At 47.4% G+C, this 26,624-nt stretch overlaps 1 protein-coding gene across 2 annotated transcripts in view; it reads left to right on the top strand.

Moving 5' to 3' along the window:
• The first annotated feature begins 1,496 nt into the window (after window positions 1–1,496).
• Window positions 1,497–26,624, top strand: part of tmem154 (transmembrane protein 154) — a 67,006-nt gene continuing 41,878 nt past the window's right edge. Inside the window, exon 1 of one of the 2 annotated variants that reach the window (XM_078211091.1) lies at window positions 1,497–1,630. In XM_078211091.1, coding sequence (XP_078067217.1) covers window positions 1,543–1,630 — 88 coding nt within the window. In that variant the 5' untranslated portion in view covers window positions 1,497–1,542. The remainder of the gene's footprint in view (window positions 1,631–26,624) is intronic. The other variant, XM_078211007.1, reaches the window with a different exon arrangement.

Here is a 26,624-nt window from a genome sequence, read left to right as displayed (position 1 = left end):
TTACCCACTAATCCCTCTAACCTACGCATCTCAGGACACTAAGGAGCAATTTTAGCATGGCCAATCAACCTAACCCACACATCTTTGGACTGTGGGAGGAAACCGGAGCACCCGGAGGAAACCCACGCAGACACGAGGAGAATGTGCAAACTCCACACAGACCGTGACCCAAGCCGGGAATCGAACCCAGCTCCCTGGAGCTGTGAAGCAGCAGTGCTAACCACTGTGCTACCGTGCCGCCCAGAGCCACCGTCAGAGCCACCGGCCGATAGTCATTAAGGCACTGCACTGCAGAGATTCTATGGGCAGGGTTTTCCGGCCTCGCTCGCCCCGAAACCGGAAAATCCCACCTGAGGTCAATGGACCTTTTCATGGCCCCCCCCCCCCCCCTGCACCCCCCCCCCCATCCTCCCCCCCCCCCCCCCCCCCCCCCTCTGCCCACCACACCCCCCCTCCCCCCCGCCACCCGCTCCGATTCTTGTGGCAGGCGAAACGGGAAAATTCACCCCTATGATTCGATATGGAAGAGGTTTGCACATGGACCCAGCACAAGTGAATTACAGTTGTTATCAGTGGCATGGGCACAGTCTTCTGCTGAGCAGGGCAGAGATGAGGATCTCAATGTTTCGGATATGAAAAGCAACCAGTTGGCATTAAAATTGCCCCTCTTATGTTGTCTGTTATTTCTCTCCCTGCACCTAGTGGTGCACAAGGCAGACTTTCATCTGTTCCCATGGCAAGGGTTTTTCCTGCAACAAATCATTCGTTAATTACTCCCTTAGTTGTGGTGCATCAGTTTTGCATCTCTCAACTTTCAAACTATGCGCAGAAAAATTCCTTTTTAGAAGGAACTCGATTTTCTCTATTACCTAATTTAGAGAACCACACAAAATAATATCAAACTAGTATAACGTAAAGGACAGAACCTAATGACATTCAGACAAAGACTGAATTACACCTTCACATTGTGGTCCATGGGAAACTGGCTAATTTTAGATGTTACTTTTGGCTGAGCAATAATGTGAACAGTTTATATTTTAATCTCCTCTTCCTGGCAGATCTGAGGTTGGGGATTTATCAACACCTGGAAGAAAGATCAATATCTGTGACCTTCTCACATGGCAGGAAGGAATGGATTTAATTAGTTAGCAGGATAGTCTTCATCCTGTATTAGAAACTTATCAAAACATTATACAGCATAATGATGCTTCTGATAAAATAGTCACATCCCGTGTTCACAAACTGCAACGGATAACAAAGATGTATCTCCTCCAGGGGTTGGAGAGGCTACATCTTTTTAAAAAAAGATTTCATTAAAAAAGCTGCAGAAATCGTCTCTCTGGCGCTAAATAAGAAAAAAGCCACTTGAGGATGAATCAACCTGGCACAGCAGCTAGCACAAGTTGCATTGCATCACTTCCTAAAAAGATCACTCAAAAAACAACTCCTGAAGAAATATTATAAGTCAGAAACACTTACAGGAAACAGGAAATGGTGACGCTTCTTTGAGTGAGAGAGGAAATCAGAGCACAATAATTTTGTATGCACACTTTCTGCAAAGGTAACATGAACCAGCGGAATTCAAGACTGTATTTGATTCTGTCGGTGACCTTCTTGTTTTCTGGCAACAGTAAGTGTCAACGTCAAATGTTATTCTATTGAGCCTGGCTGAATAGTAAGCCTCTGGCTTACTTCTGTGAATAGTTACACCCAGGTGTCTGAGAATTGAAAGCAACATGCTTTAATATTTAAGTGCACCTCAGAACAAGTGTATCTCTTTCAGCTTTCTCAATGGGATCTAGTGTTCACTGTATTTTTTCTCTTGATAGATCAATTGGTTTGAGACTGATTTACATGGTTATCTGAACATTTCTATACTTTCATATTAGCTGTACAGACTGTGGTATTAATCTGTTCTTTGATTTGTTCATACCCACTTATGAAATCCACTAAATGTTCAGATAAGGAACTGTAAAAAAAAACAAGCACTCTAAGATTTATTGCCTGCACATATTGCAAAAGGCAATTCATTCTGATTTAAAATATAACCTATTTTGATATTCATACTAATCATACTCTTGTCAATCAGAAATGTAAAGCAAAGTTGACTGTTCTTATATCATTATACGTAATCGTGCAGATTATACTTTAGCAAAGCCTTTGACAAGGTACCACATGGTAGGTTGTTGCATAAGGTTAAATCTCATGGGATCCAGGGTGAGGTATCTAAATGGATACAAAATTGGCTTCTTGACAGAAGCCAGAGGGCGGTTGTAGAAGTTTGTTTTTCAAACTGGAGGCCTGTGACCAGCGGTGAGCCTCAGGGATCAGTGCTGGGTCCACTGTTATTTGTCATTTATATTAATGATTTGGATGAGAATATTGGAGGCATGGTTAGTAAGTTTGCAGATGACACCAAGATTGGTGGAATAGTGGACAGTGAAGAAAGTTATCTCCGATTGCAACAGAATCTTGATCAATTGGGCCAGTGGACTGATGAATGGCAGATGGAGTTTAATTTAGACAAATGCGAGGTGATGCATTTTGGTAGATTGAACCAGAGCAGGACTTACTCAGTTAATGGTAGGACGTTGGAGAGAGTTACAGAACAAAGAGATCTAGGGGTTCGTGTTCATAGCTCCTTGAAAGTGGAGTCACAGGTGGACAGAGTGGTGAAGAAGGCATTCGGAATGCTTGGTTTCATCAGTCAGAACATTGAATACAGGGGTTGGGACATCTTGTTGAAGTTGTACAAGACATTGGTAAGTCCACACTTGGAATACTGTGTGCAGTTCTGGTCACCCTATCATAGAAAGGATATTATTAAACTAGAAAGAGTGCAGAAAAGATTTACTAGGATGCTACTGGACTTGATGGTTTGGCTTATAAAGAGAGGCTGGATGGACTGGGACTTTTTTCTCTGGAGCGTAGGAGGGGTGATCTTATAGAGGTCTATAAAATAATGAGGGCACAGGTCAGCTAGATAGTCCATATCTTTTCCCAAAGGTAGGGGAGTCTAAAAGCAGAGGGCATAGGTTTAAGGTGAGAGGGGAGAGATACAAAAGTGTCCAGAGGGACAATTTTTTCACACAGTGGGTGGTGAGTGTCTGGAACAAGCTGCCAGAGGTAGTAGTAGAGGTGAGTGCAATTTTGTCTTTTAAAAAGCATTTAGATAGTTACATGGATACGATGGGTATAGAGGGATATGGGTCAAATGCGGGCAATTGGGATTAGCTTAGGGGTTTAAAAAAAGGGCGGCATGGACAAGTTGGGCCAAAGGGCCTGTTTCCATGCTGTAAACCTCTATGACTCTATGACTCTAAATGACATATTCTTAAAAATACCAATTCATTTATTGATTGTTGTGCCTCCCTTCAGTATAATCGTCATAATTTACCGAGGAGCTGTTCTGTCACTGTTTCCTGAATGTTGCCTTTTAAATAAACTCCCTTTTGCTATCAGTCACATCCTGTAGACAGAATGGCTGTGCCATATGGTTACAAGAATAAATACTACCCCGATGCTGCAAACCAGGGGAACACAGAAAAAGTTTCTTTCTAAACTTGTTTTTCTTAAAAAAATGCCTTTCAGTGATGACTGCTGCAGTCAGTGGGGGAGGTGATGGCCTCATGGTATTATCACTACACTATTAATCCAGAAACTCAGCTAATGTTCCAGGGGACCCAAATTCGAATCCCGCCACGGCAGATGGTGGAATTTGAATTCAATTTTTTAAAATCCAGAATTAAGAATCTACTGCTGGCCATGAAACCATTGTTGATTGTTGGGAAAAACCCATCTGGGTCACTAATGCCCTGCAGGGAAGGAAATCTGCCATCCTTACCCGGCCAATATGTGACTCCAGAGCCACAGCAATGTGGTTGACTCTCAACTGCCCTCTGATCAAGGGCAAGTAGGGATGGCCAATAAACGCTGGCCAGCCAGCGACGCCCATGTCCCATGAATGAATAAAATAAAAAGTTATGACAAATCTTGAGTGGGATAGGTCGACCCCTGGAATCTAAAACAGATATTAGACTCCTCAATTACATTAAAGGGACCTAACTCCAGTGTCACAGAATCCCGACAGTGCAGAAGGAGGCTATTCAATCTGCACCGACTCTCCGACAGAGCATCTTATCCAGGCCCACTCCCTGCCCTATCCTCGTAACCCCACACATTTTCCCTCAAATCTTTGGACCCTAAAGGGCAATTTAGAATGTACATCTTTGGACTGTGGGAGGAAACCGGAGCACCCGGTGGAAACCCACGCAGACACGGGGAGAACGCACAAACTCTACACAGTCACCTGAGGCGGGGAATCGAACCCGGGTCCCTGGTGCTGTGAGGCAGCAGTGATAACCACTGTGCTACCGTGCTGCCAGGAAGAGGTGTCTAACCAAAAAAATGGCTGATCCAATTTCGCAGGATGTGATCCCCAAAATTGGGACTTTGTTATGCCTAATTTACAAAACTGCATTGAGGAAGGTCCATTATCCATATTTCTGAGGAATATAGGGAATCCTGTAATAAGAAAAAGAGAGAAAATAGTTTTTAATAAAGAAAGAATACTTGCAGGAATTTCAGGAATAAAAACAGGGAATGCGGGATAAACTCAGAGGGTCTGGCAGCATCTGCAGAGAGAAAAACACACTTAAAGTTTTGGGACTAAATGACCCTTCCACAAAAACTTGGTAATGAAGGATGCCAGTGAAATGTGTCCGAACTGGTCTTGTTTACCTGAAAACAAAACTCCAGTATTACTAGTGTCAGTGTTACTGGGTTGTTCCTGGGATTTGGAAGTTTTGAACTGATTATTCCTTCTGGAGCATTTCTCACAACCACCGGATGTTTCAAAGCTTCACAACCAATGAAAGCACTTTGGGGAGTTTGTTGCTGTTATAATGTCGGAAATGTGGCAGTAAATCCCAGAAACAGCAATGTGATAAATTGACTGAATATCTGTGTTAGTGATGTTGATGGAGGAATACATTTTGGCCAGAATCCTTGCTTGTCTTTAAAATAGTTCCTTGGGATTTCTCACTTCTACCCTGGAGGTAGATAGGGCTTTGTCTGAAAGATAGCACCCTTGACAGCGTAGCACTCCCTCAGTGCCACATTGGAAGACCAGCCTTGATTTTTTGTATTCACGCCCTGAAGTGAGACTTGAAACCAGAAACTTGTGGCTCAGAGGTGACAGTGCTACCTCCTGAGTAAACAGAAACCATTGTATGAGTTTGATGATGGTAACAAATAGCTACATTTCAAGGGAAGGTGAGGGATGGGAAATCTGACAGAGTCCCATCAGCTCAATCACAATGGCTGATCATGGAATGGTGTTGAGAGCAGGTGTGGCCAAGATTTGCTCATTGAGTCTTCCCTGCCTGGGAGGAGATTGTAAAGTTATTGAAAGCAGCGAAAAACTAAAAAGGGGGAAAAATCAACAAAATTTAGTTTTAGTCTTTGTAACATTTGAGCCTTTTGCCATTGTTCTTCACTGTAGGGTTTCTATGATTCTATGATTCTATGATTTAAAAATATTAATTGTTCAACAAAGAGTAGAAACGTTTAGCTATTCTAAAAGTGCACAATGGTTTAAGAAAATATTTTGAAACCTGCAATTTATTCCCATCCATTCGGATGTTCTTCACTCAATCCTCTGTTTCAAATCCACTGTTGATTTGAAGGATTTTGAGAAAATGTAAAGATGTAAAGGGGGAAACATGGTGGCAGACTGGTTAGCACTGCTGCCTCACAGCGCCAGGGACCCGGGTTCAATTCCCAGTTTGGGTCATTTTCAATGCAAAGTCTGCACGTTCTTTCTGTGTATGCGTGGGTTTCCTCTGGGTGCTCCGGTTTCCTCCCACAGTCTGAAAGACATGCTGGTTAGGTGCATTGGCCATGTTAAATTCTCCCTCAGTATACCTGAACAGGCTCCAGAGTACTAGGGGATTTTCACAGTGACTTCATTGCAATGTTAATGTAAGCCTACTTGTGACACTAATAAATAAACTTAAACTTAGTGATGCGCGATATAACACACGAGAGGCTGGATGTACTCTGGAAATAAAGGCTTTTATTGCCAACAATAACAGAGCTACCATATACAGTATACGATCCCAGACTAAAGGCTCACCAGGCAGAGCAGTGACCTTTATACCTCTCCCAGGAGGCGGAGCCGACTGGGGTGTACCATAACGACTATATCAACAGGTAGAACAGCCCAACCCTAACCCCAACAGTAACATATCTAGAGACTCATAGTACTGGCCAGACCCTGGCTCAGTACTACCTGGTGGGAACCAACAATGGTTCACCACATTCACCCCTCCTTTGAAAACAAAGGCCGGCGGGGTACAAAACACAGAACAATTGTTCATCTGTCTATAAGTTCAAACGGTCTGGGGGACCGCACCGTCGCTGTGACCTCCTCAACACCGGCGATGACACCGGTTCAGGCAATCGCGGTGACCTTCTCTCCAAGGCGGTGTCCAGCGACTCCTCCAGTGCCTCACAGGCCAGTAGACCCCGAGGTGGTGACAATCCGCTGAATTCGGGCACGCCTTGAAGTGGCGACCATCTCCTGGACTCAGGCAAGCTGTACACGGGAGTAAGAGGGTTAAGTGGTGGTCCCGATACTGCCCGCGCCGTGTCAGGAGGGGAAATAATGGTTGGGGGGTCCCTAACAGGAGGTGTGGGAGCGACAGGGGTTTCCAAGCCCCCTGCTGGCGCCAGATCTCGAATCGAGACCGTGTCCTCTCGCCCGTCAGGATATGCCACGTAGGCATACTGAGGGTTGGCGTGGAGGAGATGGACCTGTTCAACCAAAGGGTCGGACTTGCGGGTCCTAACATGTCGCCGCAGGAGGACAGGTCCTGAGTACGTCAACCAAGACGGTAATGAGGTCTCAGAGGAAGACTTCCTAGGGAATGAAAACATTCTCTCATGAGGAGTAGCGTTGGTTGCCGTACACAGGAGTGAGCGTATGGAGTGGAGCACATCAGGGAGTACCTCTTGCCAACGGGAGACTGGAAGACCTTTAGACCTCAACGCCAGTAAGACAGCCTTCCAGGCTGTAGCATTCTCTCGTTCGACCTGTCCGTCACCCCTTGGGTTGTAGCTCGTGGTTCTACTAGAGGCAATCCCATATGAGAGCAAGTATTGCCTCAAGTCATCGCTCATGAACGACGAGCCCCTATCGCTGTGGATATAACAGGGGTAACCGAACAGGGTGAAAAGATCACGTAATGCCTTGATAACCGTGGCAGCGGTCATATCAGAACAGGGAATGACAAAAGGGAATCGTGAGTACTCATCAACCACATTGAGGAAGTACACGTTCCGATCTGTCGAGGGAAGGGGGCCCTTAAAGTCCACACTCAGTCTTTCGAAGGGACGAGTGGCCTTAACGAGTTGTGCCCTGTCAGGTCGGTAGAAGTGCGGTTTGCATTCCGCGCATACCCGGCAGCTTCTGGTTATGGACCTGACATCCTCCACCGAGTAGGGTAGATTCCGGGCTTTTATGAAGTGGAAGAGTCGAGTGACCCCCGGATGGCAGAGGTCATTGTGGAGAGCCTGCAATCGATTCTCCTGCATACTAGCGCATGTTCCACGCGACAGGGCATCCGAGGGCTCGTTGAGCTTCCCTGGACGATACATGATATCATAATTGTAGGTGGAGAGTTCGATTCTCCACCTCAAGATCTTATCATTCTTGATCTTGCCCCGTAACGTGTTGTTGAACATGAACGCCACGGACCGCAGGTCCGTGAGCAGAGTGAACCGTTTTCCCGCCAAGTAATGGCGCCAATGCCGAACGGCCTCCACAATGGCCTGGGCCTCCTTTTCCACCGCCAAATGTCGAATTTCAGGGCCTTGGAGGGTGCGAGAGAAAAAGGCGACGGGCCTGCCCGCCTGGTTAAGTGTGGCGGCCAAGGCGAAATCAGATGCATTACTCTCCACCTGGAAGGGGATGGACTCATCGATAGCGTGCATCGTGGCTTTCGCGATGTCAGCTTTTATTCTTGCAAAGGCTAAAGCGAGCCTCTGCTGCGAGGGGAGAAGAGGTAGACTTGATGAGCGGACGGGCTTTGTCCGCGTAATTGGGAACCCACTGTGCATAGTATGAGAAGAAGCCTAAACATCTTCTCAGTGCTTTGACACTAGTGGGCAGGGGAAGTTCGAGGAGAGGACGCATACGGTCTGGATCAGGGCCAAGGACCCCGTTTTCCACCACGTATCCGAAGATAGCTAGGCGGCGCGTGCGAAATACACACTTCTCCCTGTTGTAGGTCAGATCCAGGCGAGATGCAGTGCGTAAGAATCTAAGAAGGTTGGCATCGTGGTCCTGCTGGTCAAGGCCACAGATGGTGACGTTATCCAGGTACGGGAAGGTAGCCCGCAGTCCGTTCTGGTCCACCATTCGGTCCATAGCACGCTGGAAGACCGAGACCCCATTCGTGACACCGAAAGGAACCCTTAAAAAATGGTACAGGCGACCATCCGCCTCAAAGGCCATGTATTTTCGGTCCTCTGGGCGAATGGGGAGCTGGTGATAAGCAGATTTTAAGTCGATGGTGGAGAACACCCGGTACTGCGCAATCTGGTTGACCATGTCAGATATGCATGGGAGAGGATACGCATCCAGCTGCGTATATCTATTAATGGTCTGACTGTAGTCTATGACCATCCGGGGTTTGTTCCCATTCTTAACCACCATGACTTGCGCTCTCCAAGGACTAGCGCTAGGTTGGATGATCCCTTCCTTGAGGAGCCGCTGAACTTCAGATCAAATGAAGATCCGATCCTCAGCGCTGTAACGCCTGCTCTTTGTTGCGATGGGCTTGCAGCCTGGCACGAGATTCTGGAATAGGGAGGGTGTGGTAATTCTAAGCATTGAGAGACTACATGTGGAGCGCGTTGGGCAATTTAGAGGCTGCAGGTCTCCCACTGAAAGCGGAGGGAGTGGCCCATCGTACCGCAGGGTTGCACTCTTCAAGTGGACCATAAAATCCAGTCCTAGGAGTATTGGCGCGCAAAGGTGCGGTAACACAAGGAGCCTGAAGTTCTCGTAAACCGTGCCCTGCACCGTCAGATTGACCACGCAACTCCCTAGCACGGTGACAGACCGGGACCTTGACGCCATCGAAATTGTCTGCTTGACAGTCCGAATCTAGAGACCACACCGCTTCACGGTGTCTGGGTGAATGAAGCTCTCCGTGCTCCCGCTGTCAAACAAACAATAAATCGGCGTTTGTTTACCTGTATGTCCATCATGGACTTGTCGAGTCTGTGAGGCTTGGCCTGGTCCAGGATGATCGACGCCACCGTTGGTTCGTGGGTGCAACTGCAGGCAGCTGAGATGGTTGATGACGACCCCTGCTGGTCAGTCGCGGTCGGTGCCGACCAAAATGGCTGCCCCCATAGGTCGCACGTGGACGATGGCGCCAAAGCCTGCGGCCCCTGCAGGTCGCACGTGTCTTGCGACTCCGTCGTTCGGAATGGCGACGTCCTGGAATCGCACATGGTGGAAGACCTTGAAGATGCAGAAGACAAGGAGGCCGGCTCCGGGGAGTCACACGCCGCACTGCTGTTCTTGGATGGAAGTTTGGACCAGCCTACCTTGGAATAGTGCCCCTTCTTGCCGCAGGCGGAGCACAACACCGCTTTAGCTGGACATCGCTGCCGAGGGTGTTTCACCCCCCCCCCACAGAAATAACACCGCGGGCCACCTGGAGCTGCTGCCGTCGTCAGGTCCGAGGCTGGGAACGCAATCGCGCAGTTTTTCGGTCCCGCTGAATGAAGTGGAGTCTGTGACTGCCCCTGCCATGCTGTCTCCACGTGGTCGTCGGGGTACATCGCCAGACTTTTGGAGGCCGTTTCTAGAGCGTCAGCTAACTCTATGATTTTAGTGAGATCGAGGTTACCTTACTCCAACAGCCGAAGGCGGATGTACGATGAGCCGATTCCCGCCACGAACGCATCTCGAGCGAGGTCGTTCATGTACTGGTCTGCCGACACTGACTTGCAGTTGCAGGCTCTGGCTAGCTGCTGAAGCTCGCACGCGTACTGTTCCGTCGTTTCGCCGGGCTGCCGCCGTCGAGTGGCTAGAAGGTATCGAGCATGCATCTCATTCGGCGGTTTGTTGTATCGCTTCTTGAGAAGCTCGAGGGCCCCTTTGTAGTCGGTGGCCCCACGGATCGCTAAGTATACAGCGTCGCTTACCCTCGCGTGGAGGACCCGGAGTCTGTCAGCGTCGTCGGTGACCGCTGTGGAGGCTTCGAGGTAATCTTGGAAACACTTCAACCAGTGGTCGAAAGTGTTCGATGCTCCCGCCGCACGTGGGTCCAACGTAAGCCGTTCGGGTTTAAGCATTTGCTCCATGTTTTAAAAAAAAAGAATTTACTTGTTGGCAATAAAATTGATGCGTGATATAACACACGAGAGGCTGGATGTACTCGGGAAATAAAGGCTTTTATTGCCAACAATAACAGAGCTACCATATACAGTATACGATCCCAGACTAAAGGCTCACCAGGCAGAGCAGTGACCTTTATACCTCTCCCAGGAGGCGGAGCCGACTGGGGTGTACCATAACAACTATATTAACAGGTAGAACAGCCCAACCCTAACCCCAACAGTAACATATCTAGAGACTCATAGTACTGGCCAGACCATGGCTCAGTACTACCTGGTGGCAACCAACAATGGTTTACCACACTTAGAATGCAAAATTCAAAGCCTCACAAAGCCACACAAAAATCATTTGTTTTACCGAAACATTTTGGAAAGAATTAATTTAATATCCAGTTTGATGAATCTGTCTAGTTATTTGTTTTGTTACTTTTTGATTCTATTTCACCAACGCATTGAAAAAACAAATGAGCTCATTCAGCTTGTATTTGATCCTTGGTATAAGATCGAAAGAAGAACGTTTTTCTCCGCAGGAGATAAATTAATTTCATGGAACTCGATGTGATGGTGAAATCATGCCTTTCTTTCCAATATGCATCCTTTGTTCTGTATAATTATTTGCATCGCCTTCTGTGGTTTTGTTTTATTCTCCTTGTTGGAGCAATCTTAAAACATCGATCCCTAATTTTAACACAGGTTAAGGACTGGGGTACAGAGGCCAAGGTGGACAGCAAGATTTTAACTCCCAGGCCTTGCTGGGATGTCTGACTCTGCCTGCACCCGAAAGCAGTAGGAAGGAGACTGGTGCCAGTGGGTTGGAAGGTCAGGCCAGGAATCCACACAAATAGCCCATGGCAAAGGGAGAAAGGGGCAGCACTGGCAAAGTTCTCAATCAGAGAAGGACAGGGGAATCCTGAAGTATCTGTGTGGGGCCGTAAAGGGGATTTACCTGGGCATTTTGCGGACGAGTGATGCCTGGTGGCAGCAAAAGCTGATGATTGTGAAACTGGATGATCCTTCTCAGTCCTGGAATTAAATTGACATGTATTTTCTGAATATATCATTGTGTTATTTAAATGAAGCTACTCTTCGAGTAGGATAGCTCCCTGTGCTTCAGTTCAGCTAAAATAAGGCGGAAAGAGTAAGAGCAGGAATCACAAAATCTTTACAGTGTCGAAGGAGGCCTTTCAGCTCATCAAGTCTGCACTGGCTTGATGAAATACCTAATCTCACTGCCCTGCTAATGCCTGTGACCTTGCATGTTATTTCTGTTCAGATAGCAATCCAATTCTCTTTTGGACACCACAGTTGAATCTGCCTCCATCACCCTCTCAGGTAGTTTGTTCCAGACTCCAACCACCGACTGGGTGAAAAGATTTTCCCTCACATCACGTCCATGCCTTTTTCCCATTATTTTGAATCCGTATCCTCTAGTTCTTGGTGTCCTCCTGAGAGGGACGACATTGGGAATGAGGGACGGGGCCCCTCACCATCTTAGCCCTCTGCCTGTGCTGTTTCCGATAGTCCTAGGCAGAGGGGGTTAACGCAAATCCTTAGTTTTGGGTTTTGGGTTTCTGGTTCAGAAGCATTAATTGCTTTTGAAGATTAGAGGGATTTCTATTTTGCATCTGGCCTATGCTATGGTAACAACCTCCATTTTTACAGTGCTAATTATGTAATAGAACATTCCAAGTTGCCTCATAAAATACAGATGGCTCACCCGGCAACAGTAACAGATTTGGATGACCAAAAATAACTTTTTTGGGAGCAGAGAGAAGCCGCTGAATGGAAAGTGTTAGGAAGAAAGTTCCAAAGATGTTAAAGTAGCTGGAGGTTGCAAAATTGAACAGGGCCTATGTCATAAATCGAGGGTGACTCGATGAGGCTAAAGAACAAAAGGCTTTATAGCCAACGAACAAATAATTATATTTACAACAGTGTCAGACTGAATAACTATGCCAGTGTATACTATTCCTTCCTGGCTCCAATTGCGGATCCTTCCCCAGCCCAGGATGCACGTCCTCACACTCGATTGGCTCAGTTTCCCGCCTCAACACTCCATAGGGTCCGGCCCAATCACGTAGCCCTTAAGAAACGCCCCCTTAAAGGAGCCACGCGACCACACTCCTTACCCCCAACTCCTGAAGTCACCTAAGGAGGAAACAAAAAGAAAACATCATTAATATAATCAACAATTTGCAAAAAGAACATGAGAGAAACCCCCAAAGCAACTTGTCATAAGTTTAGTCAATCCGGCAACTTCCGAACTTTAATAAAACCTCGCCTCCAGGTTCATCTGGAAATGGAAACTCAGGTCAAGGCGAAAGGCAAACTCACCAACCCTGGGTCTCGTTCTCCCTCGGTAGCTGCTGTATTCTCTGTTACAGAAACCACTGGTTACGCCGGTTCCACATTTACACCTGGGATCCCTGAAACTAATCCTGGCTGATCGACATTTCCTGCTGAAGTCTCCTGTTGATTCCTTGGAACAGGCACTACTCTCCTCCTCAGGTGGTCTACGTGCTTCTTGACACCGCATCTTTGATTCTCTATAGAAGACCTGCTCTTTCCATGATCTTACCAGCCACCCATGTCGGTCCTGTTGCATAATTTCTGACCATGAATAAATCCTCAACCTGGAAACTCTGTTCCTCCTGAAGTTGTGATTTTCTTTCTGAGAGGGTTGCCTCGTCTCCACCCTTCTCGCCAGATTTGGGAATATCATGTCCAGACATGTCCTTAAATGGCGTCCCATTAGCAATCCGGCTGGCGTGACCCCCGTGGTCACATTTGGCATTGTGTTATTATTCAGCAAAAAGCTGGCGATACGGAGTGGGTAGAGGTCTATTGACTTGTTTCTTCATTGAAGCACTGAAAGTTTGTGCAGCATGTTCCCTTAACCCGTTTGAGGCTGGCTGCTGGGGTGCTGATCTAACATGGTGAATGCCATGAAACACCTCCACAGTGAAGGATGTGCCATTATCTGATACTGAGACCTCCAGGATACCACAGATGGCAAAGATTTTTCTCAACTTATCAATGGTGGCAGCTGCCATCGTGGACTTCATCAACTGGACATCCAGCCATTTCGAGTGTGCATCCACTAATATCAGAAAAGTATGACCCATAAATGGTCCTGCAAAGTGAATACATATTCTTGCTCAGGGTCTGCCTGACCACTCCCAAGGATGCAGATTAGCCGGTGGTCCACCTCAGCACACTTACTGAGATTATTGGCGGCACTGGCCTATCTTCTCTGAATAAGCCCAACAATGGATTGTGGTCCGAAACTATTGTAAAACGCCGACTATAAACGTACTAATTACTTTTTGACTGCATATATGATGGCCAAGCTTTCCTTATCTATTTGGGAATATTTCTTTTTCACATCTGACAACGTCCTTGAGGCAAAGGCAATTGGTCTTTCTGCTCTATCAGGCATTCTGTGGGGCAAAACCACCCCCACTCATAGATTCATAGAATTCATAGAAACCCTACAGTGCAGAAGGAGGCCATTCGGCCCATCTAGTCTGCACCGACCACAATCCCACCCAGGCCCTACCCCCACATATTTTACCCGCTAATCCCTCTAACCTACGCATCCCAGGACTCTAAGGGGCAATTTTTTAAACCTGGCCAATCAACCTAACCCGCACATCTTTGGACTGTGGGAGGAAACCGGAGCACCCGGAGGAAACCCACGCAGACACGAGGAGAATGTGCAAACTCCACACAGACAGTGACCCGAGCCGGGAATCAAACCCGGGACCCTGGAGCTGTGAAGCAGCAGTGCTAACCACTGTGCTACCGTGCCGCTCCATATAGTGATGCATCACAAGTTGCCACCAATGGCTTGGTTGGATCATAGTTCACCAATAACGCTGAGGATTGCAGAACCTGTTTAATTTTTGTGAATGCCTCTCTCTGGTTTTCTCCTCACCTCCAGCAATGACATTTCTTTAACAATTGGTGGAGTGGGGCTAAGATGGTCGGTATATTTTGTAAAAATCTACCTCAGTATTTCATCCTTCCGAGAAATGACTTTAATTCAGAGATGTTTATTGGCCGTGAATGTTCTGTTATGGCTTTTACATTATCCTCCCAGAGATGGTGTGGCGTGGGCTGTAGGTGTTGTCCATTCTCACTGTAGTACAGAGTGGAATTATTTGCAGAGGAGAGTGAGAGAAAGAAGAACACTGAATTATAGAACACAGGGCAGAGAGGATGCTGCAAGGATTTCTGGCACTATGCTGGATGTCTGGTGGAGGAGGTGGACAGGAGGAGGAAGATCTCTATCCATGAGTGGTCATGAAGCCCTCCCAACACACGGTAAGATGGCAATAGCACCGGAGAATCCTGCCCCGAGAATCTGGTAAATTGATGTGACCACAGTAATCTCTCAATGTCAGAAAAATGAAGGAGATAGTCATCAACTTCAGGAAGTGTAGTGGAGGACATGCTCCTGTCTACATCAATGGGGAAGTAGAAGAAATGGTCGAGAACTTCAAGTTTGTAGGTGCCCAAATCACCACCAACCTGTCCTGGTCCCCCCATGCCGATGCTATAGTTAAGAAAGCCCACCAACGCCTCTGCTTTCTCAGGAGGCTAAGGAAATTCGGCATGTCTGCTATGACTCTCAGCAACTTTTACAGATGCACCATAGAAAGCATTCTTTCTGGTTGTATCACAACTTGGTATTGCTCCTGCTCTGTTCAACACAGCAAGAAACTACAAAGGATTGTGAATGAAGCCCAGTCCATCACTCAAACCAGCCTCCCATCCATTAACACTGTCTGCACTTGCCACTGCCTCGGAAAAGCAGTCAACATCATCAAGGACCCCTCGCACCCCGGACATTCTCTCTTCTACCTTCTTCCATCGGGAAAAAGATACAAAAGTCTGAGATCACATACCAATTGACTCAAGAACAGCTTCTTCCCTGCTGCCATCAGACTTTTGAATGGACCTACCTTTTATTAAGTTGATCTTTCTCTACATCATAGCTATGACTGTAAAATTACATTCTGCACTCTCTCCTTTCCTTCTCCCCTATGTACTCTATGAACAGTGTGCTTGGTCTGTACAGTGTGCAAGAAACAGTACTTTTCACTGTATCCCAATACATGTGACAATAATAAATCAAATATAAAAAAATGTCCACAGTCTGTCCTCCAACACATTGCTGGGGCTACTGAGGCATTGCCCCGGGGTCTAGCAATGGTCCAATGGAGGCTAAACCACTCAGAGGACAGCAATAATGCATTTATCCTTCCACCAGCCACCACCTACCCTCCACCCCATGCCTCACAACCCCCCAAACCTCAACCAGCCAGTGCCCTTGTGGTTGCCTGTCATCTGGCAACTCATCAAGTCTCCTTCGACAATTCCTTCCAAATCTGTGCCCTCTACTCCCAGGAAGGACAAGGGCAACAGATGCATGGAAACACCACCACCTGCAAATTCCCCTCCAAGTCACTCGCCATCTTGACTTGGAAATATATCACCGTTCCTTCACTGTCACTGGGTCAATACCCTGGAACTCCCGCTCTAATAGCATTGTGGGTGTACCTACATATAAGAGACTGCAGCGGTTTGAGAAGGCAGCTCACCACCATCTTCTAAAAGGTTCTGCTTCTAGATTCTCTGGACAAATTTTAATTTTACTGGCCTTCGGCCTTGCTACTTTTTGGAAGCTCGCTCTTGCGGTCTATGAGGGCACTTCCATCCTTCTGGGCTTCTGGACCTTCTCCAGATTTCTGGTCTCTTTCCAACCTAGTCTCAGCCTTTTTAATTCCAGGTAGCTTTCCTGAAGCAATTTTATCCCTGATGGATCTTTTAACCCCTGCAGGGTGTCTGAACTCTTTTCAACCTTCCGGCACAGATGGAATCCATACAACCACAGAATCCCTACAGTACAGAAAGAGGCCATCCGGCCCATCAAGACTGCACTGCCTCTCCGAAAGAACATCCAATCGTCCTGTGGGAGGAAACCGCAGCACCCGGAGGAAACCCACGCAGATACGGGGAGAATGTGCAAACTCCACACAGACAGTGACCCAAGACCGGAATTGAACCCGGGTCTCTGGCGCTGTGAGGCAGCAGTGCTCACCACTGTGCCACCTTGCCACCCATTTGGGTTGTTCACCCTCTCTGGACTGTTCTGACTTCTTGAGGCACAGTGCTTGGGACCTCACCAAGTCATTTACTATAATATAGCTAATTCCCACTGTCTCCTTTCTATCTCCTTCTGGAATTCCCTCTTTGCTTCCTAAGCTTTTAATTTCATCTCCAGAGCCTGTTCCCTCTCGTTCTCTTTTCTGGATTCGTGGAAGGATTTGAAATGTTCTTGCCCAGAAGTAAGAATCTGGAGATCACTGCCTGAAAAGAGGCAGAAACCCTCTCAAAAACTCTTGGATTGTACTTGGAGATGTTTTGTCTTGAGATAATCAAAGCATCGCTAAGATTTTTACTGATTTTGGGTGAACCAGGTTCAGAGATGGATAATATTTTGGAGATTGAAATAAGCAGCCTTGGGGCTCCTGTGATGCAGCCCCTGGGAGAATAGGCCATGCAGGTTGTGTTCTGTCTGCTTTAGTCTGAGCGATCGCTGGGGGGTGAATTACTTTGGGGCCTAGGTTTAATATTTTTGGTGGGAGCTGCGTAAAATGAGTTCAGTTTTCCAAATGTGCAACTGGGGAAATTTTTGTTTTATCCACAACTTTAGGCTTGATCGGCTGTTTGTAAAAACAGAAGCAGTTCGACAATCAAAGCTTGTATTAAAATAAAACCATATGATATAGGAGCAGAATTAGGCCATTTGGCCAATCGAGTCTGCTCCACCATTCAATTATGGCTGATATGATTCTCATCCCCATTCTCCTGCCTTCTCCCCGTAACCCTTGATCCCCTTATTGATCAAGAACCTACCTACCCACCTACTCCCCTGGCCAGTCTCCCACCTTGCACCCCCATTACCTTCAGCTCATTCTAAGCTTTCTATTTTAAGTCCCTTTCATCCATCAGCATTGTCCTTATTCCCTACACTGCCTCACGGACCAGCAATGCCTTGATTTTATAATTCTCACCCATGTTTTCATATCCCTCCCTCGCCTCACTCCTCTCCATCCCTGTAGTCTCGCCCAGCCTCCCAGCCCTTCCAGGTTTCTGTGTTTATAGAGTTGTGGCCTCTTGCCATAGCGGATTTTTAGCATTCCGCCATTGGCGGTCAAACAAATTGCCTCAGCTCTGGAATTCCATTCCCGCCTCTAAACTTCTCTTTCTTCCTGTGAGACAATCGTCGGACCCTACACTTTGACCCAGTTGTTTTGGTATCTTCTTCAAATTCTGTTTGATAATATATCCATAAAGCGTATGCGGGAGTTTTTACCACATTAATGATGCTATATAACTGCGAGTTGTTGTTACCATGATACACTCACCATGAGAATGAGAAAAAAGACCATTCCAGAGGTCACTGTGTTGAGATGTGAAGAGAAGCAATTGCTGGGGGTGGTTCTCCTGGCACTGGGAGGAATGAAAATATTTCAAAAGAAAGGCAGTAGAAAGAAGTTATTTTTTTAATTGATTTGTTTGTGGGATGTGGGCAACATTTATTGTCCATCCCTGAAGGCATTTTAAGAGTCAACTACATTTCTGTGTATCCAGAATCACATGTCGGCCAGGCCGGATAAGGACGGTAGATTTTCTTCCCTGAAGGATATTAGTGAACCAGATGAGTTTTTCTGACAATCGGCAATGGTTTCATGGTCATCAGGAGACTTTTAATTCCTGATTTTTAGAGAATTCAAATCTCACCATCGCCGAGGTGGTTTTGAACCCAGGTCCCAGAGTATTACCCTGGGTCTCTAGATTAAAAGTCGAGTGATAATACCACTACGCTACTGTCTCCCTTTGCAGTGCTTGTCTGCCATCAGTGGTAACTGCTTCAAGCTGACTCCTGTGTCCTGTCCCATATTCAGTCCTGTTCCTTGTTCCATTTCATTTGCCCCCTTTCCAATCGCACACAGATTTCAAAATGAAATCATAGAAACCCTATAGTACAGAAAGAGGCCATTCGGCCCATCGAGTCTGCACCGACCACAATCCCACCCAGGCCCTACCCCCATATCCCTACATATTTTACCCAATAATCCCTCTAATCTACGCATCCCAGGACACTAAGGGGCAATTTTAGCATGGCCAATCAACCTAACCCGCACATCTTTGGACTGTGGGAGGAAACCGGAGCACCCGGAGGAAACCCACGCAGACATGAGGAGAATGTGCAAACTCCACACAGACAGTGACCCAAGCCGGGAATCGAACCCAGGTCCCTGGAGCTGTGAAGCAGCAGTGCTAACCACTGTGCTACCGTGCCGCCCTCCTCTGACCTTGCTGCTCCCCACCTCTGTAGCCTCGGCCAGTGCTATGTTTATTTGGTTGTAAGTGATACCAATGAACTATTTTTAATAAGAGCAGTGGGGTAGGGGAGGGAGGGTTCTTTGTGTTTTGACAATACTTACCCTTTGACCAGCATCACTGAAACCGATAATCTGGTCATTACCTCAGTACTCTTTGTGGGTGCTTGCTGTGTACAAGTTGCTTGCCACATTTCCTACATTACATCAGGGACTGCACTTCACAAACACTCGATTGGTTGTAAAGTAAGTTGGGATGTTCTGGGGGCACGGCGGCACAGTGGTTAGCACTACTGCCTCATAGCACCAGGGACCCAGGTTCAATTCCCGGCTTGGGTCACTGTCTGTGTAGAGTCTGTACATTCTCCCTGTGTCTGTGTGGGTTCCTCCAGATGCTCCAATTTCCTCCCACAGTCTGAAAGACGTGCTGGTTAGGTGCATTGGCTGTGCTAAATTCTCTCTTGCTGTACCTGAACAGGTGCCGGAGTGTGGCGACTAGAGGAATTTCACAGTAACTTCATTGCAGTGTTAATGTAAGCCTATTTGTGACACTAATAAATAAACTTTAACTTTTAGATCACAAAAGGTGCCTCACATCTTCAAGTCTTGCGTTTAACAGCACTTGTGTCAGCAAAATAGTCCCGCCAGAAACTTTGAGGACAAACTACTCAAATGGCTGTTGATTTGCTCTGGGAACAGGAACTATGGCACAAACCGTGAGCGTTCCCTATAGATCCTGCACTTGGAGCTAAGCAGTCGTATCATATCAGAGCAGGAACTGGGCTCAGCAGTGAAGGCAGCCTGAGAAAGCAGGCCATCGACTCATGAGTTGGGGGAAGGGAAGATCATGAACTAACAATTCAGAGCAAGAGTTGGCCATTTGAGCCTATCCCACCATTTGATAAGATCATGGTTGATCTGATTGTGGCCTCAAATCCACCTTAACTCCCTTGTCGATGAAAAATCGATTTAGTTCAGCTTTGAATAAATTCAATGGCCCAGTCTGCACTGCCCTCTTGGTTAGTGAATTCCATACACTAATGATCATCCCACAGGAAACAACTCTCCTCATCCTGTGTCCCTGAGTTCTGGACTCCCATGAGGAAAAGCACGCTCTCAGTGTCCACCCTGTCAACTTCCCTCAAGGTCGAGGGTAGAATTCTCCCATTTTGAGACTAAGTCCCATGGCAAGCGCAGAATGTTTCCCACCGCAGCGACTGGTGGGAAAACACAGCAAATCCTCTGGACCTGACCTCATTAATTATGCGCCTGGGCGATTCACACCATATTCAGTGGTGGGGCCAGTCTGGATGGCGCCTAGTTCACCACTGTGTCTAGCCACCATGTTGCAATGGCACCCAACAGCACTGATCCCACCATTAAAGAAAGAATATGGACCTCCTGAGGCTGGAAGAAGGTCCCCCTCCAGGATACCGAATCTGGAAGGTCTACCTGCAGATGCTCCCCTGAGCCACTGAAGTGGCGTTCCAGGGTCCAGGGTTGTGGGTGGCCTCCATTCTGAATTCCAGAAGCAGTCTGACATTTGATGAGTCCCAACATGCCAGCTCGCACCCGATTTCTTCTTCTCCTTCCAGAATAACCTTTTCATCCCGGGCATCAGTCGAGTGAATTCTCATAGAGTCATAGAGGTTTACAGCATGAAAGCAGCCCTTCGGCCCAACTTATCCATGCCGCCCTTTTTTTTAAACCCCTAAGCTAATCCCAATTGCCTGCATTTGGCCCATATCCCTCTATACTCATCTTACTCATGTAACTATCAAAATGCTTTTTAAAAGACAAAATTGTACCTGCCTCTACTACTACCTCTGGCAACTTGTTCCAGACACTTACTACCCTCTGTGTGGAAAAATTGCCCCTCTGGACCCTTTTGTATCTCTCCCCTCTCACCTTAAACCTATGCCCTCTAGTTTTAGACTCCCCTGCCTTTGGGAAAATATATTGACTATCTAGCTGATCTGTGCCCCTCAATATTATATAGACCTCTGTAAGATCACCCCTCAGCCTCCTTCGCGCCAGAGAAAAAAGTCCCAGTCTATCCAGCCTCTCCTTATAACTCAAGCCATCAAGTCCCAGTAGCATCCTAGTAAATTTTTTCTGCACTCTTTCTAGTTTAATAATATCCTTTCTATAATAGGGTGACCAGAACTGCACACAGTATTCCAAGTGCAGCCTTACCAATGTCTTGTACAACTTCAACAAGACGTCCCAACTCCTGTGTTCAATGTTCTGACCAATGAAACCAAGCATGCTGAATGCCTTCTTCACCACTCTGTCCACCTGTGACTCCACTTTCAAGGAGCTATGAACCTATACCCCTAGATCTCTTTGTTCTGTAGCTTTCCCCAACACCCTACCATTAACTGAGTAAGTCCTGCCCTGGTCCAATCTGCCAAAATGCATCACCTCGCATTTATCTGAATTAAACTCCATCTGCCATTCGTCAGCCCACTGGTCCAATTGATCAAGATCCCGTTGCAATCCGAGACAACTTTCTTCACTGTCCACTATGCCACCAATCCTGGTGTCATCATCAAACTTACTAACCATGCCTCCTACACTCTCATCCAAATCATTAATATAAATAACAAACAGCGGACCCAGCACCGATCCCTGAGGCACACCGCTGGTCACAGGCCTCCAATTTGAAAAACAACCCTCTACAACCACCCTCTGGCTTCTGTCATCAAGCCAATTTTGTATCCATTTAGCTACGTCACCTTAGATCCCGTGAGATTTAACCTTATCCAACAACCTACCATGTGATAACTTGTCAAAGGCCTTGCTAAAGTCCATGTAGACAACATCAACTGCACTGCCGTCATCTACCTTCTTGGTTACCCCTTCAAAAAACTCAATCGAATTTGTGAGATATGATTTTCCACTCACAAAGCCATGCTGACTGTCCCTAATCAGTCCTTGCGTCTCTAAATGCCTGTAGATCCTGTCTCTCAAAATACCTTCCAACAATTTACCCACCACAGATGTGAGGCTCACTGGCCTGTAGTTCCCAGGCTTTTCCCTGCAGCCCTTCTTAAACAAAGGCACAACATTTGCCACCCTCCAATCTTCAGGCACCTCACCCGTGACTATCGATGATTCAAATATCTCGGCTAGGGGACCCGCAATTTCCTCCCTAGCCTCCCACAATGTCTTGGGATACACCTCATCAGGTCCCGGGGATTTTTCTATCTTGATGCGCTTTAAGACTTCCAGCACCTCCTTCTCTGTAATATGTACACTCCTCAAGACATCACTATTTATTTCCCCAAGTTCCCTAACATCCATGCTTTTCTCAACAGTAAATACTGATGAGAAATATTCATTTAGGATCTCACCCATCTCTTGTGGAACGAACATAGATTACCTTGTTGATGCTTAAGAGGCCCTACTCTCTCCCTAGTTACTCTTTTGCCCTTTATGTATTTGTAGAATCTCTTTGGATTCTCCTTTGCCTTATCTGCCAAAACAATCCCATGTCCCCTTTTTGCCCTCCTGATTTCTCTCTTAACTCTACTCCTACACCCCCTATACTCTTCAAGAGATTCACTTGATCCCAGCTGCCTATGCATGTCATGTGCCTCCTTCTTCCTCTTGACCAGGGCCTCAATATCCTGAGTCATCCAGAGTTCCCTCCCTCTACCAGCCTTGCCCTTCTCTCTAAGAGGAATGTGTTTACCCTGAACCCTGGTTAATACACTTTTGAAAGCCTTCCACTTACCAGACGTCCCTTTGTCTTCTCACAGACGTCCCTTTGCCTTCTCACAGACTCCCCCAATTAACTTTTGAAAGCTCCTGCCAGATACCATCAAAATTGGCCTTGCCCCAATTTAGAATTTTAACTTTTGGGCCAGACCTATCATTCTCCGTAGCTATCTTAAAATGAATAGAATTATGGTCACTGGTCCCAAAGTGATCCCTCACTAACACTTCTATCTCCTGCCCTTCCTTATTTCCCAAGGTCAAGTTTTGCCCCCTCTCTAATCGGGCCATCCACATACTGAATGAGAAATTCCTCCTGAATACACTAACAAATTTCTCTCCATCCAACCCTCTAATACTATGGCTGTCCCAGTCAATGTTGGGAAAGTTAAAATCCCCTACTATTACCACCCTATTTTTCTTGGAGCTATCTGTAATCTCCTTACATATTTGCTCCTCAATTTCCCGCCGACTATTTGGGGGCCTATAGTACAACCCTATCAAAGTGATTTCCCCCTTCTTATTTCTCAGTTCTACCCATATCATAGAAATCATAGAAACCCTACAGTACAGAAAGAGGCCATTCGGCCCATCGAGTCTGCACCGACCACAATCCCACCCAGTCCCTACCCCCATATTCCTACATATTTACCCACTAATCCCTCTAAACTACGCATCTCAGTACACTAAGGACAATTTTAGCATGGCCAATCGACCTCACCCGCAGTGACTGGGGGAGGAAACCGGAGCACCCGGAGGAAACCCACGCAGACACGAGGAGAATGTGCAAACTCCACACAGACAATGACCCAAGCCAGGAATCGAACCCAGGTCCCTGGAACTGTGAAGCAGCAGTGCTAACCACTGTGCTATCGTGCCGCCCATATAGACCCAGTGGCCGAACCCTCGGATATATCCCCTCTCAGTACTGCCATTGTGTTTTCCCTAATCAAAAGCACAACTCCCCCTCCTCTTTTACCTCCTGTTCTATCTTTCCTATAGCATCTGTGCCCTGGAACATTGAGCTGCCAGTCCTGTCCCTCCCTTAGCCATGTTTCAGTAATTGTTATAATATCCCAATCCCACGAACCCATCCATGTCCTGAGTTCATCTTCCTTGCCCATCAGGCCTCTTGCATTGAAATAAATGCAGTTTAATCTGGACTTCCCTTGCTCTCTGCTCTGCTTTTGCCTGATCTGTCTGGTACTAGGATTACTGACACTGCCTTTACTACTTAATATGCTCTCTAACTTCTGTGCTGTCCTCAACCTTCTCTTCTGTCTCCCTACTGCTTTGGGTCCCACCCCGCTGCCAAACTAGTTTAAACCCTCCCGAGTGGCTCTAGCAAATCTTCCCACCAGGATATTTGTCCCCCTCCAGTTCAGGTGTAACCCGTCCCTCTTGAACAGGTCACCCCTTCCCCAGAAGAGATCCCAAATGATCCAAAAATCTAAATCCCTGCCCCCTGCCCCAGCTCTCAGGCCATGCATTCATCTGCCTAATCCTCCTATTCCTACTCCCACTAGCACGTGGCACCGGCAGTAGTTTAGAAATTACTACCTTCGAGGTCCTGCACTTTAGCCTTCTGCCTAACTCTCTATATTCACACTTCAGGACCTCATCCCTTTTCCTTACCTATGTTGTTGGTACCAATGTATACAGCAACCTCTGGCTGCTCACCCTCTCCCTTAAGGATGTCCTGCAACCGCTCAGAGACGTCCTTGACCCTGGCACCATGAAGGCAACACACCATCCTGGATGGTGTGTTCTCTGAAATGCTTCCATTACAATTCTATCCTTTCTTCAGTCAGGAAACCAAACTGTGCACAATACTCCAGATGTGATCTCACGGAGACCATGTACATCGATAGCAACACTTCCCTCGAAGAAGAGTGTTATTTTGAATAGGGTGCGATTAGCAACAAAATTAGCAACTCGGGAAGAATGGGATTGGGAATGGGAATGGGACTTTGACCTGTCAACTACCGCAGTGGCTATTAACTATTTATTGGATGAAGGGCCCATTCTAAAATCAATTATTAATCATGGCCAACTTGCATTTAAATGATAATACTCTAAAATACAAATGATATAAAAGTGTTGTCTATAAAGTGTGTTATTAATGCTTTTAAGAAAACAAATTGATGCACTATCAATTACGACACAAAGACTCCTGTGAGTGAGGGAAACTAATAGGCTTTTATTCACAGAGAACAGGAGCACACCCATGTAGCTGACCTGGTCTAGGCTGAGGCAAGGAGGAGGGACCATCACCTTTATACCCCACTCTGGATGGAAAGGGAGGAGTCTCAGGTGGAAAGGGAGGAGTCTCGGGCCAGGTGCAGCATGGATGTGTCCAGGTACATACATGTAGTTACAGTGGGTCACCACATTCACCCCTCCTTTTAAAAAGAGTCTGGCGGGGTGGGTGGAACCATATGTACAGGGGTATGAGGGTATATATATACACATAAGAGTCACAAGCTGAGGTAAGGCGTCGTCCCTTCACAGGTTCAGCCTGTCGGGCGGCTTGACCAGTCGCTGTGACCGCCGCAGTACCAGTTGAGGTGTTGCTTCCGATGGCAGGGTGGAACCGCTCGAATCCGCCGTCGTCCCTTCTGGTCGGGTCCTGCGTGGTGACTCCGGGGGCTCAGGCGAGCTGCGTACAATGGGCAAAGATGTAAGCAGACCTGTTGCTACCTGAACAGAGGGGTTTAGGGGTGTGGGGTCATAGTGGCCTTCGGGGCACCCAGAGGCGCCAGGTCCCAGATAGAGACCGTGTCCTCCCGCCCATCGTGGTATGCCACATAGGCATATTGGGGGTTGGCGTGGAGGAGCTGGACCTTTTCAACTCGGGGGTCCGACTTATGGGGTCGTACATGCCTCCGGAGCAGAACGGGGCCTGGGTACGCCAGCCATGTTGGTAGTGCGATTCCCGAGGAGGCCTTCCAGACTGTCGCGTTCTCCCTCTCCACCTGCCCGTTACCCCTGGGGTTATAGCTGGTAGTCCTACTCGAGGCTATGCCCTTAGAGAGCAGGTACTGACGCAGCTCATCACTCATGAATGAGGATCCCCGGTCGCTGTGGATGTAGTTAGGGTAACCGAACAGGGTGAAGAGGCCGTGCAGGGCCTTGACGACCGTGGTTGAGGTCATGTCCGAGGAGGGAATGGCAAAGGGGAATCGGGAGTACTCATCTATCACGTTGAGGAAATAGATGTTGTGGTCAGAAGAAGGAAGGGGCCCTTTGAAATCGACGCTGAGGCGTTCAAAGGGGCGGGTGGCTTTTATGAGGTGTGCCCGGTCCGGCCGATAGAAGTGTGGCTTACATTCAGCGCAGACCGGACAGTGTCTGGTTATAGACCGGACGTCCTCAACAGAATAGGGCAGATTATGGGCCTTAATAAAATGGTAGAGCCTGGTGACTCCCGGGTGACAGAGGTCATTGTGGAGAGTCTGTAGTTGGTTCACCTGTGCGCTGGCACATGTTCTGTGAGACAAAGCAACCGGAGGCTCGTTGAGCTTCCCGGGCCGATATAAGATATCATAATTGTAGGTGGAGAGCTCAATCCTCCACCTCAGTATCTTATCATTCTTAATCTTGCCCCTCTGCACGTTGTTGAACATAAAAGCCACTGAACGTTGGTCCGTGAGCAAGGTGAACCGTTGGCCAGCTAGGTAGTGGCGCCAGTGTCGCACTGCTTCGACGATGGCCTGAGCCTCCTTCTCGACCGAGGAGTGTCGAATTTCCGGGCCTTGAAGGGTTCGTGAGAAGAAGGCTACGGGTCTGCCCGCCTGGTTGAGGGTGGCGGCCAGGGCGAAGTCAGACGCATCACTCTCCACCTGAAAGGGGATTGACTCGTCCACAGCGTGCATCGTGGCCTTTGTGATGTCCGCTTTGATGCGGTCGAAGGCCGAGCGGGCCTCTCCCGACAGGGGAAAAAGGGTGGATTTGATAAGCGGACGGGCCTTATCCGCGTAATTAGGGACCCACTGGGCGTAGTATGAGAAGAGGCCCAGGCATCTCCTCAGTGCTTTAAGAGTGGTCGGGAGGGAAAGTTCCATGCGGTCGGGA

The sequence above is a fragment of the Mustelus asterias genome, chromosome 1 (genome assembly GCF_964213995.1).
Source record: "Mustelus asterias chromosome 1, sMusAst1.hap1.1, whole genome shotgun sequence".
NCBI classification, from domain to species: domain Eukaryota; kingdom Metazoa; phylum Chordata; class Chondrichthyes; order Carcharhiniformes; family Triakidae; genus Mustelus; species Mustelus asterias.
The sequence above is the reverse complement of the archived record's forward strand: the minus strand, read 5'-3'. Positions and strand labels throughout refer to the sequence as shown.